The following is a 13,969-nucleotide window of genomic DNA, read 5'->3' on the forward strand; positions in this document are numbered from 1 at the left end:
TCAGGTGAGGGGTAGGCGGCTCTCGTACCAACGCGCCTTCTCCCTGAATTTCAGCCTCTTGTTTCTCCCACCGGTTCTCCGTACGGATGCGACACTTCTTCATTCTCCAGAATGAAGAATCGGATGTGCAGGGAGAAGCCGGCTCGTCCCGCCTGTCTGCGTCACCAGGCTCAGCTGGGCTCTGAACATCCGCGCTCGTCGGCGCAGCGACAGCGGCAGAGCATCCGCCACGTTTCTGATCCGACTTTGGATAAAAATCACGTGGATGTAATTGGCATTCGGGGTTCTCCGTTCCCTCCACTCTTCCCCCACAAACCTACAGGTACATGGCTTCAGAGACTAAACAGCTTTTTTAATAAAAACTTTTAATATAAAAAGAAGAGCAGACTCTCTCTATTTTAAGCCCTAAAATTCTTTTCCAGAAACTCGAGAGACAAGTCTAGTTAAAGCACACGCTGTGGCCCGCCTCCACCAAAAATCTGGCTTCTCAGTGACTGCCGCAGTAGTCATTTTTAGAAACTTTTCATTTTGGCAAAATGACTTGATAATACCCGAGGAAAAAAAAAAATCCGCTTTATGGAGCTTTGGATCCAGCCATGAGCAGCGCACCAGGTTCATTTGCCTTACTTTTCCCTGCACAAAGGTGGAAAACATAGACCGTGGGGTAACGACCGCTGAGTACCAGCGATCCCGCTACACAGCTCTGCCCGTGGCTCCAGGACAGCATCACCAAAGCTGCACCACGCTTTTCACACATGAACAGATAATCATAGAATCACAGAGTGGTTTGGGTTGGAAGGGACCTTGAAGATCATCTGGTTCCAACCCCCCTGCCATCAGCAGGGACATCTCCCACCAGCCCAGGGTGCTCAGAGCTCCATCCAACCTGGCCTTGAGCACTGCCAGGGAGGGGGCAGCCACAGCTTCTCTGGGCAGCCTGGGCCAGGGCCTCACCACCCTCAGGGGGAAGAATTTCTTCCTCATCTCTCATCTAACTCTGCCCTCTGTTAGTTTGGAGCCGTTCCCCCTTGTCCTATCCCTGCACCCCCTTGTGAAAAGCCCCTCTCCACCCTTCCTGTAGCCCCTCCAGGCATTGGCAGCTGCTCTAAGGTCACCCTGGAGCCTTCTCTTCTCCAGGCTGACCAGCCCCAGCTCCCTCAGCTTGTCCTCGTAGCAGAGGTGCTCCAGACTACCCCATGCTCTGTAGATTCATGGACCTTAGCCAAAAAAACCCAAATCCAGAAACAAAAGACCATTTCTCTGCTGGCATTTCATGCCCTGAGGTTCCAAACTCAGCAGATCTCCTTCTTTCCACTTCCCTAGAGACGAGCATTGAAGTTTAGCTTTTCTTTTTTTCAAGTTGGACAAGATTTAGGGCTAGATCAGGAAAACCAGAGTGCGGGAGCGAGACAACCCCTTCCCGGGACGCGGGGTGAGCCCGGAGCCAGGGCCACGCTCCCGCAGCCCCGCTGCGGTGCCGGCGGCCGGCATGCCCTGCGCAAACCCACCCCCCGCTCCGGACCCAAGCACGAGAATTCAGATACAACCTTCAAAAACATTAACACCCAAAATCAGAAGAACACCCTCAAACGCTCGCCCTGCTGGTAGAGCTGGTGCTAACCGAGCGCGGGGAGGAGGAGGAGGAGGAAGCGCGGAGCAGTGGGGTCGGTGGGGATGCGCAGTGCCGGGGTGCGTACGCTGAGAGGTAACACTTCCAGCCGGTAACTCGCCACAGCTCGGCTCTGCCCGACGCTCCGGGCAGGCAGGCGGCACCTGGGAAAGGAAACCCAGGAAGGGTTTTTTGCTGGAAACATCAAAACTGCAACGAGGATCGGGAGGAAGCCGTTCCTCCCCGGCCCCCTGCCAGGTCTAAGCCGGGAGCTGCCATCGGAGCGGGGACCTCGGGGCCGCACAGCTGTGGCCGATCGAAAGGTGAGAAGGAGGGAAAGAAGAAACCAGCCCCGCTGGTCACCACCACCTCCAACCCTGCCTGCTGCTGCTGCTGTGGCATCACGTTCGCTGGGACGGGCTTTGCTCCGCAAACACCAACACCCCGTGTCCCGAGGCCAGGCAGCTGGAGGGGACACGGACCGCACGCTTCACAGAAAGCGAGAAGCATCGAATCACAGAATCATCAAGGTTGGGAAAGACCTCTAAGAGCATCAAGTCCAACCGCCAACCCAACACCACCATGCCTGCTAAACCATGTCCCCAAGTGCCACATCCAGATGGTTTCTGAACCCCTCCAGGCATGGGGACTCCCCCACTGCCCTGGGCAGCCTGGTCCAATGCCCGACCACTCTTGCAGTGAAGAAACTTTTCCTAATATCCAATGTAAACCTCCCCTGATGCAGCTTGAGGCCATTGCCCCTCATCCTATCACCAGTTAGTTGGGAGAAGAGACCAACCCCCACCTCACTACAACCTTCTTTCAGGTAGTTGTAGAGAGCGAGAAGGTCCCCCCTCAGCCTCCTCTTCTCCAGACTGAGCAGCCCCAGCTTCCCCAGCTGCTCCTCATCAGACTTGTTCTCCAGACCCTGCACCAGACCCACGGGCACCATGCTCCACACTCCCCGTGCCCACAGCATCCCCCAGCAGCCCCAGCCCAGCTCTGCCCGCAAGCACAACAGCTTCAAAGCGCTTCCTTCGGGGTTTGAAGCACCTATTCCTGCCACCATCAAACCTCCCCACTTCTCTTTCTTTAAAGAAAAGTCTCTGAGATGAGGCTTCCTCCAACGTGTCCAGGCTCTCGGAGCGGGACTGGCTGCCCAGGCCCCCGTGCCTCTGCCCTCTCCAAGACGTGACGAATCATAGAATCACAGAATCATTAAGGCTGGCAAAGACCTCTAAGATCACCAAGTCCAACCATCAATCCAGCACCACCACGCCTGCTAAACCATGTCCCCAAATGCCACGTCCACGCAGTGTTTGAACCTCTCCAGGGTTGGGGACTCCCCCACTGCCCTGGGCAGCTTGCTCCGATGCCCGACCACCCTTTCTGCCCAGAGGAGCTGCCACCCACCCCAAAACAAGCTCTTCTCCCCCACATCCTCCCCAATGCCCCTTCTCGTCAAAGGGGACCCCGAACCCACAACACCTCTGGCCAGCCACCCGGCAGCACAGCCTGGGAACGTCTTGGCTACGTTCACCAGCACGCTCCTGACCCCTCGCCGTGGAAAAACCGGGTGGAAGGTGGGCAGGGGGCCCCGGCTCGGTGGAGAACCCATCGCCCTTTGGTTTTTAATTACCCGCACTGTGCCACAGCCCGCTCAGGGTAACGAGCAGCTTGCGAGGGGGAGTAGAAAGCCCTGGTTGACAGAGTCAAGTTCCTCAGCAGTGCAAGCGGTTTCGCTCTCTGGTTGTCACCGCAGTCTCGGTACGAGAATATGCTTTTGGGTTTTGGTTTGTTTGGGGGGTTTTTTGTAACAAATAAACAGGGAAAGAGATCGTCGGGACAAATGGCACGAATCAAATCAAAATTATTCTGGTCGAACTTGCGACGTCGTCTACGTAGCCATAGCATTTCGCACGGAAAGCCGGACTGAAGGAAACCCCGGGAGTCAGAGAGCAAGAGCGAGGGGAGCAAGTCGTTACCGGGTCTGCTATGCACTACTTACCTTCGAAAGTCAAATAAAACTTTCCTCTGTCAAACCAAACGAGGGAAGGCTGTTCATTCTCTGTATGGCCAGGAGTTGAAGCGGGATGGGAAAGGTTAAGGAGAGGGAGAGAGAAGGACACAGTGTGAGTCACAGAGCAGGTCATTTATCTCGCTACGGGGAGGGGACGAGGCGCTGCAAGCCGTTCACGTGCAGGGAAAGGGGGGGCTTTTAAACGCTGGTTTTGGCGTAGGAGAGAGAAAGCAGAAAGCAAAGCTATGGAAGCCCAGATGGAAGAGTATTTTGGCCCGCTCGGTGAGGATTTTGGGGGTATTCTCTCTTTTTTTGTCTCGAGTAGAAGAGGCTTCTCGGCTCACGCACTCCGTTAGCGTATTCTAACCGTGCCGATTTTGGCCAGCGCCTGCGCTCGTCCCCTCCGGCGATGCCGCTGCCGCGCTGGCTGCCCGGGCGGGATGCGGCGGCCGCGCCGGCGTGCGGAACACGCGGCAGCAGAACGTGGGCACCTTCCGCTGCGGTTCAGGACATAAAACTTGCGGGTGACCAGACCACACGCACACAGAGCAGGCGATGCCTGGCTGGAATTTTTCCTTTCCCCATCACAACCACCGTTCTGCACTCGCACCGCCTCAAAAGCCGCCTCAGACGCCAGGTACTGCTGAAATAAGTAGGGGGAAAAAAAAAAAAACGGCTTTCCGAGCTGTTAGGTCAACCCTTTTGAATTTGGGAGGTGACAGCCTTTCACCTCGCCGTCCTTTTGGTCACTGAGAAACTGCCACGCGAGGTGCTGCGAGCGGTGGGTGCCGGGGGCTCGGGCACGCGGGGTGCCCACTGCCGCCCGCTCCGAAGCCGGATGACAGGAGAACGCACGGCGCCTTGCAAACGCGGGCAGTTTGTCAATGAAATGTCTGCTGAGAACAGAAACAGAAGAAACGGAATGGAAAGGGGAGAAAATAAAAAAAAAAGAATGAAGAAACAAATCCCAAACGAAACCAAGCAGCGCACTGTCTCAACGATAAAAGACAAGGGAGGATTTTAACGAGAAAAAGAACAGAAGGGGCACTGACACGGAAAGAACCGCTTCTTTCTTTGCGATAAATTATTCAGACTGCACATGCAACCACGACGACAGCAAACCAGGACAGCACGGGGGACAAAGAAAGAAGATGAGCACTCCTCTGCATGCTCCGGGACAGACTGCGTCGGACTTTGCCACGGGAGACGAGCCGGAGAGCGCGGTGGGGACGGACCCCTCTGCCCTGCACCCCTTTCGCCTTCGCTTCTCCCCTTTCTGCATGAGAAACCCAGGGATCACCGCTGCCCACCCTCGCCCGGGTCACCTTGGTGGGGACAGCGGGGAGTGCCTTGGGCTTCCCCGGAGCGGCTCCCGAACCCCGTCTGCCCCTCTCCTTGCCCCCCATCCTGCTTTTCCCAGGCCAAATCCTGGCAACGCAGCACCCGCTGCTTCGTTGGCGCGGAGCTGGATGGGTGATACCTGAGATCTGGGGGTGCTGCTCCCGGCTGCCCCGCTCCGTGCCCCCCGCCTGGGGGTGACCCGAGAGCCCTGAATTCGGCTCTGTCGAGGAAAGCCCCCGTGGAAGGGGTGGGAGCTGCTGGGGCCGGTGGGCGCAGCTTCGCACCCCCCGCAGCTGCCTCAGCCCCCGCTGCTCAGTGTGGGTACGTCGTTAAAAACATCAAACTGTGATTTTTGTTTCCAAAAACACATGTGTTTGAGAGAAAAAAAAACCATATTTTAAAACAAGAGGCCAAGGGACCCATCGCCGGCTCAGCCTGTGGGACCAGCACGCAGCCCCCATCTCACGGCCACTGCTCCCAGCCTCCTGACCCCCCCTGTGACCGTCCCTGTCCTCAGCCTGCCTGCTCCCCTCCACCAAAATCCCATCTCCCACCATGGCCACTGTGCCCACCGGCACCGGCCGAGCCCCCCGCCAGCCCCACCGACGGCCGGAGCTGCAGGACAGCGGGCACAGACAGGACCAACGGCCGACACACCGGGGATGCTCGGGGCGGGCTGGCCCCTCGCTCGAGCTACGGGTTTTTCACTCCAGCAGCATGCTGTGACGGTGACCAACAGCCGGCGAACAGGCACAAGCACCTACGACACCTCGAGAGTGAAGCAAACACCAGGACGGAGACGCAGGTCGGAGACTCCAGCAAACCTACGGGGAGGGATGGGTGGGCACCAGCCCCCGGGGACGGCACCCACCGCACGGCTCAGGGCACCCCATCATCTTCCAGCTATCAATGGTGGGGCTGGGGGGGGTGATGCTGCTGCTCCCCACGGCCTCGTAAGGTGACAGCTGGTGGGACACGTGGCTGAGCACGCACAAAGCCCAGCCAGGTCTGGTTTTTTGGAAGGTTGGGGTTTGGCTTCCTCCGCAGAGCCCCTCTGCCAGCCGATGCCAACCTGCAAAGCTCCCTCCCCGCCACGCAAACCAGGTGTGCTGGCCACGAAAAAACCACGGAAAGACAAGAAGAAAGGTGTTCCCAGCGGGAGATGGAGCTGCGGGAAGCGAGGGGCGGTGGGGCCGGCAGCAGGGTGGGATGGCAGGGGGGGCGAGGAGGGAGCGCTGAAGCCGGGATGGAGGGGACGGAGGGGACGGAGGAGCGAGGCACGGGGGGACCCAGCGCGTGGAGCCTGGGAGCTGCCAGCCAGACTTTATCTGCATTTCTGATCTCAGGCCCCAGGGGCACCTTGGGGAGGGGGGGGGTTGGCAAACCCCACGTTTTTCAGGATTTTTCTCCAAAAGCAGACTGCAGCGCTTCGATCTGGGCTAGGACGTATCGAGCGAACGGTTTGGAAGAGCCGTCTCCAAGAACCCGTCTCCTGCCACCACTTGAAGGGGAAGTACGAATTTAGGACGTTCAAAGAGATTTAATATCAGTTGTCTCCTGGATCCCACTGTCTGGCTCCCAGCCCCCCTCCCCTCCAGGGTACAAGCACCCACCCGCAAATAAAGCTTATTTTGACCAAATTTACCGACCACAAGCGCATTTTATATCATATTTCACTTGGTGACCACCTCTACCTTCACCAAACATTCATTTTTTCATGGTATTTGAAGCTGCCACAAAAAGAAATCTTCCCTAGCAGCATCACGCTCATAATCCATCACTCACCCCCCCCCCCAAAATCTCTTTTTGCATTTAAAAACCTGATGGAAATTAATGAATGTGGACCCAAAGAACAATCCAGCAAAGAAATGCCCAGGTTTCAGGAATCTTTCAAGCGCGTGGAGAGGCCGGAAAGGGGAAAGCACAGCAGCGCTGTGAGTTTTTACCAACGGTGGGAGTGGTGGCTGCGCTCAGGGAGTTGGTGGAAGAGATGGAAGAAGTACTTTCGGCGCGGGCTAAAGGTGCTATCGGAGGAGGGCTGGATGAGTGAATAGGAGGGCTAAAAGGCCTGGACTGTAGAAAAACATAAAAAAGCAAAAGGTTAATGAGTGTACGCGCAGCGACGTTCGCATCAGACAGAGAGAAGCTTTCGCCTGAAGCCGTGACCCTCTGTGCCTCCCGGCAGCCCCGCTGAACAACTCCGGTTCTTTCTTTTTTCATTTTAGCCTGGGCCCAGAGGACTGGCAGATGATTCCCACCATCGTGTGGGTCTGGGCATTTGAAGTCCCCATCCGCACCGAGCATGGGTGCTCCGGGGGCCGGGGGCTGGATTTAACGCAGCCGGTGTTGGGAAGGGAGCGGTCCCACCACGCGCCAGCTCACTCCGGAGCGGCTCATCGGCTCCTTACGGATCCTTTGGGGACATTTTCATATCCATGACATCAACCTGACATTCTTTATGACTTAGCTAGAGCAGCCCGGGGCGGCGGGGCAGAGCCCCACAGCCCAGCTAGCACGGCACGGTGGTGGGGAGCCCCACCAAAGATCGCCGGGTGACCCCCAGCCAGACCCGCACTGCTTTTGCCCTGGGTGCCCAGACACGGCCGGACTCTTCCCACGGGCGCGTTCCCTATCCCATCCCATCCCTATGGGGCCATCTTCTTCCTTCGCCGTAACCACAAACCAGCGCTCGCCCGTGGCTGGCATCGCCGAGCACGAGGTGCCCACAGCCATCTTGCCCCCTACTCTTCGTCGCGGCGAGGAAGCTGTAGCAGGCTCCGAGCACTTACTCGCTCGTAACAACTCGCTCTGCCCCGTTAACCTCTCACCGGAGACCACCAATGCCCCCCGCGCGTGCGTCCCATGGCGAACGTACCACGTCGGTGACGGCGGGCTTGCCGGGGGGCAGCTTGGGCCGGGAAGGGGGCCGGGGCGGCGGCGGCGGCGGGGTCCCGCAGGCGGCCAGCGGCGTGCCGGGACGAGCCGGGGACGAGGAACCTGCAACGAAGGGGAGCGGTGAGCGTGCCGCAGGCTGCGCCCCACGGCAGCCGCCCCCCTGCCCGGCCCCCCGTGCCCACCAGTGCCCACCCATGCCCCATCTCAAAGCGAAGGCTGCTCCCACAAGGTCTGCTCGGCCGCGTCGCACCGCGGAGGAGCTTTTCGGGACCGCTGATGCCGATGCCGCTCTCACCGGGTACCCAGTCCCTCGGCCAGGAGCAAAACTGTTGCTGGGGGAGACTTACAGCTTTACCTGAAAACCAGCAACGTGGGTGGGTGAAAAATGATCTGCTGAGAGGGGGTTTGACCCCGGCAGCAGCCGCGGCCGCAGCTCCTGGGGCTCCACGAGCTCCCCGGGCGGCACAGCCGGCGAGCGGGGTCGGTCCCCACCGCGGAAAGAGGGGTCCCGGCGAGAGGGGCAAAGCTTCGTCCGAGAGAAGAAGAGGAAGGGTGTCGGGCTTGCTGGGAGCACGGGGCGTTTCCTGAGCCCCTGGGAGAGTTTCGGAGAGCACGAGGGTGCTGTCGTCGGGGTTCGTGTGGTCCCCAGCGGCTGCCGCCTCGCTGCGGAGGGCGACTTTTTGCGATCCAAAGGAAATTTTAACAGATGCTTGAGAGGATACGGAGCAGAGGGTGCTTGTCCAGGTGCAGAAATTCCTTCCAGGGTAAGATCAGCCATGCCTGGTGCCCCACGGAGCGGCTGGGGGTGGCACTAGGACAGGAGGCGTGGCAGGAGCATGGGGGGCACAAACCCCCCTTTGCGGGACAGCTGAGCCAGTGCTTGCCACCAGCCTGACAAGAGGATGATGTCTTCAGCTTTATTTTGCCCCGCTTATGAGAGAATCAGTTTACTACCTTTTTTTGGGGTGATAGCTCATATTAAGGAAATATCAAAGCTAGCTCTACAGAAATGAAACTGAGGGGTAGAGGACAAAAAGCTAAGAGAAGGGATGGGCTTGTTCGGAGAGAGTAAATCCTGGCCATGGGTTTGTGCATCTCCAAAATTCAAGGCATTTTTATTTAGGAGCCTGATCTGGGAACCAAAATTTGACTTTTTCCTTCCTTCTCCCAAGAACATCCTGACATAATAGGAATTATTCAGGGAAAGTGACCCAGCAGCAGCGAACAAGCGTCACGAGATGGAGACTTCGCGGGTGCATGTTGTTCCAGCTCAGGAGCAGCCACCAGCATTCATCCAGGGAGGTTTGTTCTTCAGGTATTTGGGGTCCCTGGAGACCAACGTGCCTCTAGATATTTTCTACAACAAGACACCGCAGCAGCATGTCGTAAAGCGGGGTGAAAGCAGAAGCCTTGCTGGGATACCGATCCCCAGCCCTGCCTCGGTGGTACCCACGAGCCCGGTCTCCCGCGGGATGCGATGGCAGGAGGGTGTCCCGGGATGGCTCTGCCCCACGCATCCGAAAGCCGGACACCCCCGGGGGGGCTTGGGGAGAAGCAGGAAGGGTGGGATCCACACCGTGCGCTGGCTGCCACGGGATGCAGCCGGCTGAAGGTTCCCATCATTTTTTCGTGCGTATTTGAAGACTCCGCATTTTCAGAGCTCGCTGTCCCGCGCTGGGCTGGGAGAGGCCGAGGTGTTGGCCGGCTCCAGAGCTCACCGAACGCAGACAGGAGGTGATTTCTGGGGAACCTCCCCGAAGCAGCCAGGCTGAGAGGGGATTCTCCACCCATCCCCACGCGCGGAGCTGCCGGCACGTCCCCATCCCGCGGCTCCCCGCTCGCCCAAGGCGGCCGCTCGGTTGGCAGCGGGCTGGAGAGCAGCCCAGGGACAAACTTGCCGTGTCCTGCTGCCCATCTCCCCGCTCCGAGCGGGATCTGGATGCTGCAGCCCCTCCACGGACCCCCACCCCCCCAAGCTGGCACAGAGAAGCCACCACGACGGAAGCGAAGCCACAGGCGCAGCGACAGCCACGCTCGGGGGACACCCCCGGCACCCCCGCCCCGAGGTGGCAAAGCCCCAAAGCAGACGGCACGGCTTGGACACTGACAGCGGTGGGGCTGGGGGGCTGCGCACCCATCACCTCCCACACCGGTGGAGCTGCCTGCAAGGGTAGCGTGCTCGAAAATAAAGAGTTCCTGGTGGGGACGGGGATTCGCACATCGTGGCTGCACTGGTGTCAGCCTCTGAAATAACACCACCAGGCTGCACCTTCTCAAACACTATGGGAGAAGTTGTGTAAGCCGACCTCTGACGAGCTCGTTTGCCCTAACGGGCGTGCAGACATTTATAATTAAGCAGGTGAAGCCAGATACACTCTCAGGTTCCGCCCTTGTGAGAGGTTGGCCCCAGGAGCCATTTCTCCAGCACACTGTCCCAGCCAAGAGGGACCCGTGCCACCTCTGGGCTGTGAGTTGTTTGGTCTCAGCAACCCTGGGGGGTTGGTAAGAGGTCATCTCTCTCTCTACAATGGATTTAATTGCCCCTGGTTCTGAGGCTTTGCCTGAAATCTTTCCACTTATGTTCACTCTGAAGCCTACTGAGGACAGAGCTGCAGCAATGGCAATCCTATGCGAAATTTTTCGTCGGGGAGGGTTTCTGTGCACAGCAGAGGTGGGAAAGGCAGCTGGCAGGAGCTTTAGGGGAAGGCAGTCAGACCCATCCACCCATCAGACACGTAGCAGGGAGGAGCGGGGGAGAGGACACAGGAGGCTGAGGGCAGACGCTGGACGTGGAAGCACGAGACAGCCGGGTGGGAGCGTGGGTGCCGGGCACAGGCACAACCAGGCGGGAGGGGACAGCAGATGCGGTCACGGCCACACTGAAGCACACCCAACGCCATGGGACGTACCGCTGGTGCTTCCCGTGCCGCTGCTGGCGCCCGGTCCGGGTGAGGAGACCACGGTCCGGTAGGTGGGCGGCGGAGGGGGTGGCGGGGTTGCTCTTTGTCCCGGCCCAAATTCCTTGGGAGAGGCGACCGGCTCCACGTTGTCATCCTTAAGGTGGGGCTGCTCAGAGACCTTCTTGTGAACCTCCTCCAGGTTGAGCGGCGAGGGGAGCGGGCGGGAGGGCTCGGCCGCCGGAGCGTCGGCCGGGCTGCCCGCTGCCGGGGACCCCGCTTTTTCCCGGGGCGTCAGCTCCGGTGTTGTGTTTTCCGGGGACTGATCGGAAAAATTGACCCACTTGTCTTCTGCGCTAACAGCAGCGGACTTGGGGGACGGCACGGGGCCGAAAATGCTGTCCAAGTCAGTGATGGACGGGAGTTTGCCACGTTTGAGCTCGGCCGCTGCCTGGTCCCCTCCTGCGGTCAAAGCAGTTTATTTTACACTTGGCGTTAACCGAGTCGCGCTCTGCTCTACACGGCTCTACCTCAGCTGCTTGCGAGAGGAGTAAAAAAGCTTTCGAGAGGAGCTCTAAAAGCGGGGTTTCTTATCAGCTGCCGGGGGATATAATTCACGTGCAAGAAAGTTTCTACGCCAGGTCACGTGCGACGTGGAAAGAACCGCACCAAAACACAGACAGGGTGTGGGACACAGCATGCACCGGGGGCCCGGCACAGCCCCTCCGTCGCTTGGGACGCAGCCGCCCCGCAGCCTCCCAGAAATTCAGAGTTGGCGCTCAGCCTTCCCGCTCTGCCGTCTAGATAGCATCGCTACGTCATCATCGTCACGCTGAATGAGCGGCAGGGATTGAGTTTACACGCTCGGCTCTCTTGCACACTGTGTTATATATATTTGCAAACACAGATATAAATACATATATTTTAAAAATATATGTATTTAAAAAATAGGTATTTGAAAAATAATATATATTTGAAAAAAATAGGTATTTGAAAATTAATATATATTTGAAAAAATAGGTATTTGAAAAATAATATGTATTTGAAAAATAATATATATTTGAAAAAATATATATTTGAAAAATAATATATATTTGAAAAAATATGTATTTGAAAAATAATATATATTTGAAAAAAATATATATTTGAAAAATAATATATATTTGAAAAAATATGTATTTGAAAAATAATATATATTTGAAAAATAATATATATTTGAAAAAATATAAAATATAATTTCTATATAATATATATTTTAAAAATATAGTAATTATATATTATATATAAATTATATATATTTTAATATATATACATATATAAATTATATGTAAATTATATGTAAATATATTTAACCATTTTTTTAATGTGTGTATATATATATATTTAACCATGCTGGCTTGATGCTCTCCAGTACTGGTGCTGGGCACACAGGGCAGGAGAGCAGACGGGGCGTACGTGTTTCAGCCACAAGCAGCAGCGGTAAAGGCATTTTAGGGCTCTACCCACTCCCTGAGCTACCGGGCACCAATGCCCACGTCTGACCCAGCCCAGCGTCGCAGCCGGCGCCGAGACGGGACTCGTCAGCACGACGTTAGGTGTCCGGAGGAGCGGGATCCTCCATCCTCCCTTCCCTGCCCTGTCTGCCGGCCGAGGCGAGGGACGGGGCGTCGCGGTGCTACGGCCGCGTGCCCAACGGCTCAACCTGCCGTGCCCGCTGCGCTCCTCGCGTCGGCATCGCAGCCCTGCGGCGGGGGCAGCCGCCTGCCCTGCTGCATTTGGGGGATAAAAATGTGGGTTTGCTAAAATAGGAATAAAAAATGGACCGCTGCCGCTTGCTTTACGGGATGCCCAGGCTGCAGCAAGCCAGACCCCAGCAAATAAATAGTCACACACGGCGGAATCTACGCGTGTAGGTGGGCGCTCTGCCAGTCTGGCTGCTTAGATAAATGGGGAAAAATCAAGATACGGGAACACGAGTGAAACACCGATGGCTACAGCAGCGTGCTCAGAGCAGGGGGTTTCTCGATGCAACATTAACGATGCCCCGAGATGCTCCGCGTGCGCGGCGCGATGGTCTGGCCCCATCCGTGCCCTGCCCAGAGCCAGGGACTGCCCGGCCTTCCTCACACCCGCGGCTCCGACGGGCAGCACCCTGCCAGCAGCAGGAATTATACGCTTCTAAGCGCTTTACAGCCTCTGGCTGCGTTCAGCAACATCTTTCCAGCCCTTCCTCCAGGCTGTCCTTTACTCCAGGTACCGCTGCGTTCCCCCTGCCCATCGTCAGCTGCGGGATCCGGGGGGTTTTTCCCACCTTCCCCGAGAGCAGCAGGAGCGTGGGAGGGCAGGACCAGCCCCCCGCCCCAGGCAGGCACCACGTGCCCCGTTATTTCATAGGCACAGACTGTGTGGTGCCCCCCAATTTTGAGCAGGGCTTTCAGGCTGGGGTCACATCGCCTTTCTAAACAGGACCGATCCCGAAGGCGGGAGGAGGAGAAAGCGCTGATTTCACCAGGGCAGCGCTGGCTCGGGAGTCAAAGGCACCGAAAGCATCACCCTGCCTGCAGCATCCACCCAAGCGCCACGAACACAAGGGACAGAGGATGCTCGACAGCCGAACCCACGTCCGAAACGCAGCCACGGGGACCCGACCCCCGGCGCAGCCCCCGTGGGTCCGGCTCGGTCTACGGGGGCCGTGCGAGGGCACGCGCGGAGCTGCAGCGCCGAGCTTTTACCTATTCCCACCGTCAGAGGAGAGCCGGTGCGCGGCGGCGTGGCCGGGATGTTTTTCGGTGGGAGCGGCGGAGGCGCTGAAAAACAGAACGGAGAGAGGGGAAAAATTCAGCGGCGGTGAGTCCGGGAAGGTGCGCAGCTTCGCTGGGGAAGGGGGATGCCGGAGCACGCTGCCGAGGTGATGCCGGCCCCGGGGCGATGGCTGGGAGCGCGGGAGCATCCCTGCGAGCAATCCCCAGTGCCCTTTGCGGTTCGGTTTCGTTTTTTTGGTTGGGCTTTGGGTTGGGTTTCGTTTTTTTGGTTGGGCTTTGGGTTGGGTTTCATTTTTTTGGTTGGGCTTTGGGTTGGGTTTCATTTTTTTGGTTGGGTTTCATTTTTTTGGTTGGGTTTCATTTTTTTGGTTGGGTTTCATTTTTTTGGTTGGGTTTTGGGTTGGGTTTCATTTTTTTGGTTGAGTTTCATTTTTTTGGTTGGGCT

The 13,969-nt window shown here is 57.4% G+C and overlaps 1 protein-coding gene across 1 annotated transcript in view; it reads right to left on the reverse strand.

Moving 5' to 3' along the window:
* The window catches only part of SGIP1 (SH3GL interacting endocytic adaptor 1), a 64,244-nt gene that overhangs the window by 13,347 nt on the left and 36,928 nt on the right, over window positions 1-13,969 (reverse strand). The window contains exons 13-17 of the mRNA XM_075424280.1: window positions 13,495-13,569; window positions 10,775-11,224; window positions 7,846-7,967; window positions 6,917-7,043; window positions 3,618-3,677 (exon numbers count right to left, since the gene is read on the reverse strand). Coding sequence (XP_075280395.1) covers window positions 3,618-3,677; window positions 6,917-7,043; window positions 7,846-7,967; window positions 10,775-11,224; window positions 13,495-13,569 — 834 coding nt within the window. The remainder of the gene's footprint in view (window positions 1-3,617; window positions 3,678-6,916; window positions 7,044-7,845; window positions 7,968-10,774; window positions 11,225-13,494; window positions 13,570-13,969) is intronic.

Source organism: Opisthocomus hoazin, chromosome 6 (assembly GCF_030867145.1).
Source record: "Opisthocomus hoazin isolate bOpiHoa1 chromosome 6, bOpiHoa1.hap1, whole genome shotgun sequence".
Lineage (NCBI taxonomy): Eukaryota > Metazoa > Chordata > Aves > Opisthocomiformes > Opisthocomidae > Opisthocomus > Opisthocomus hoazin.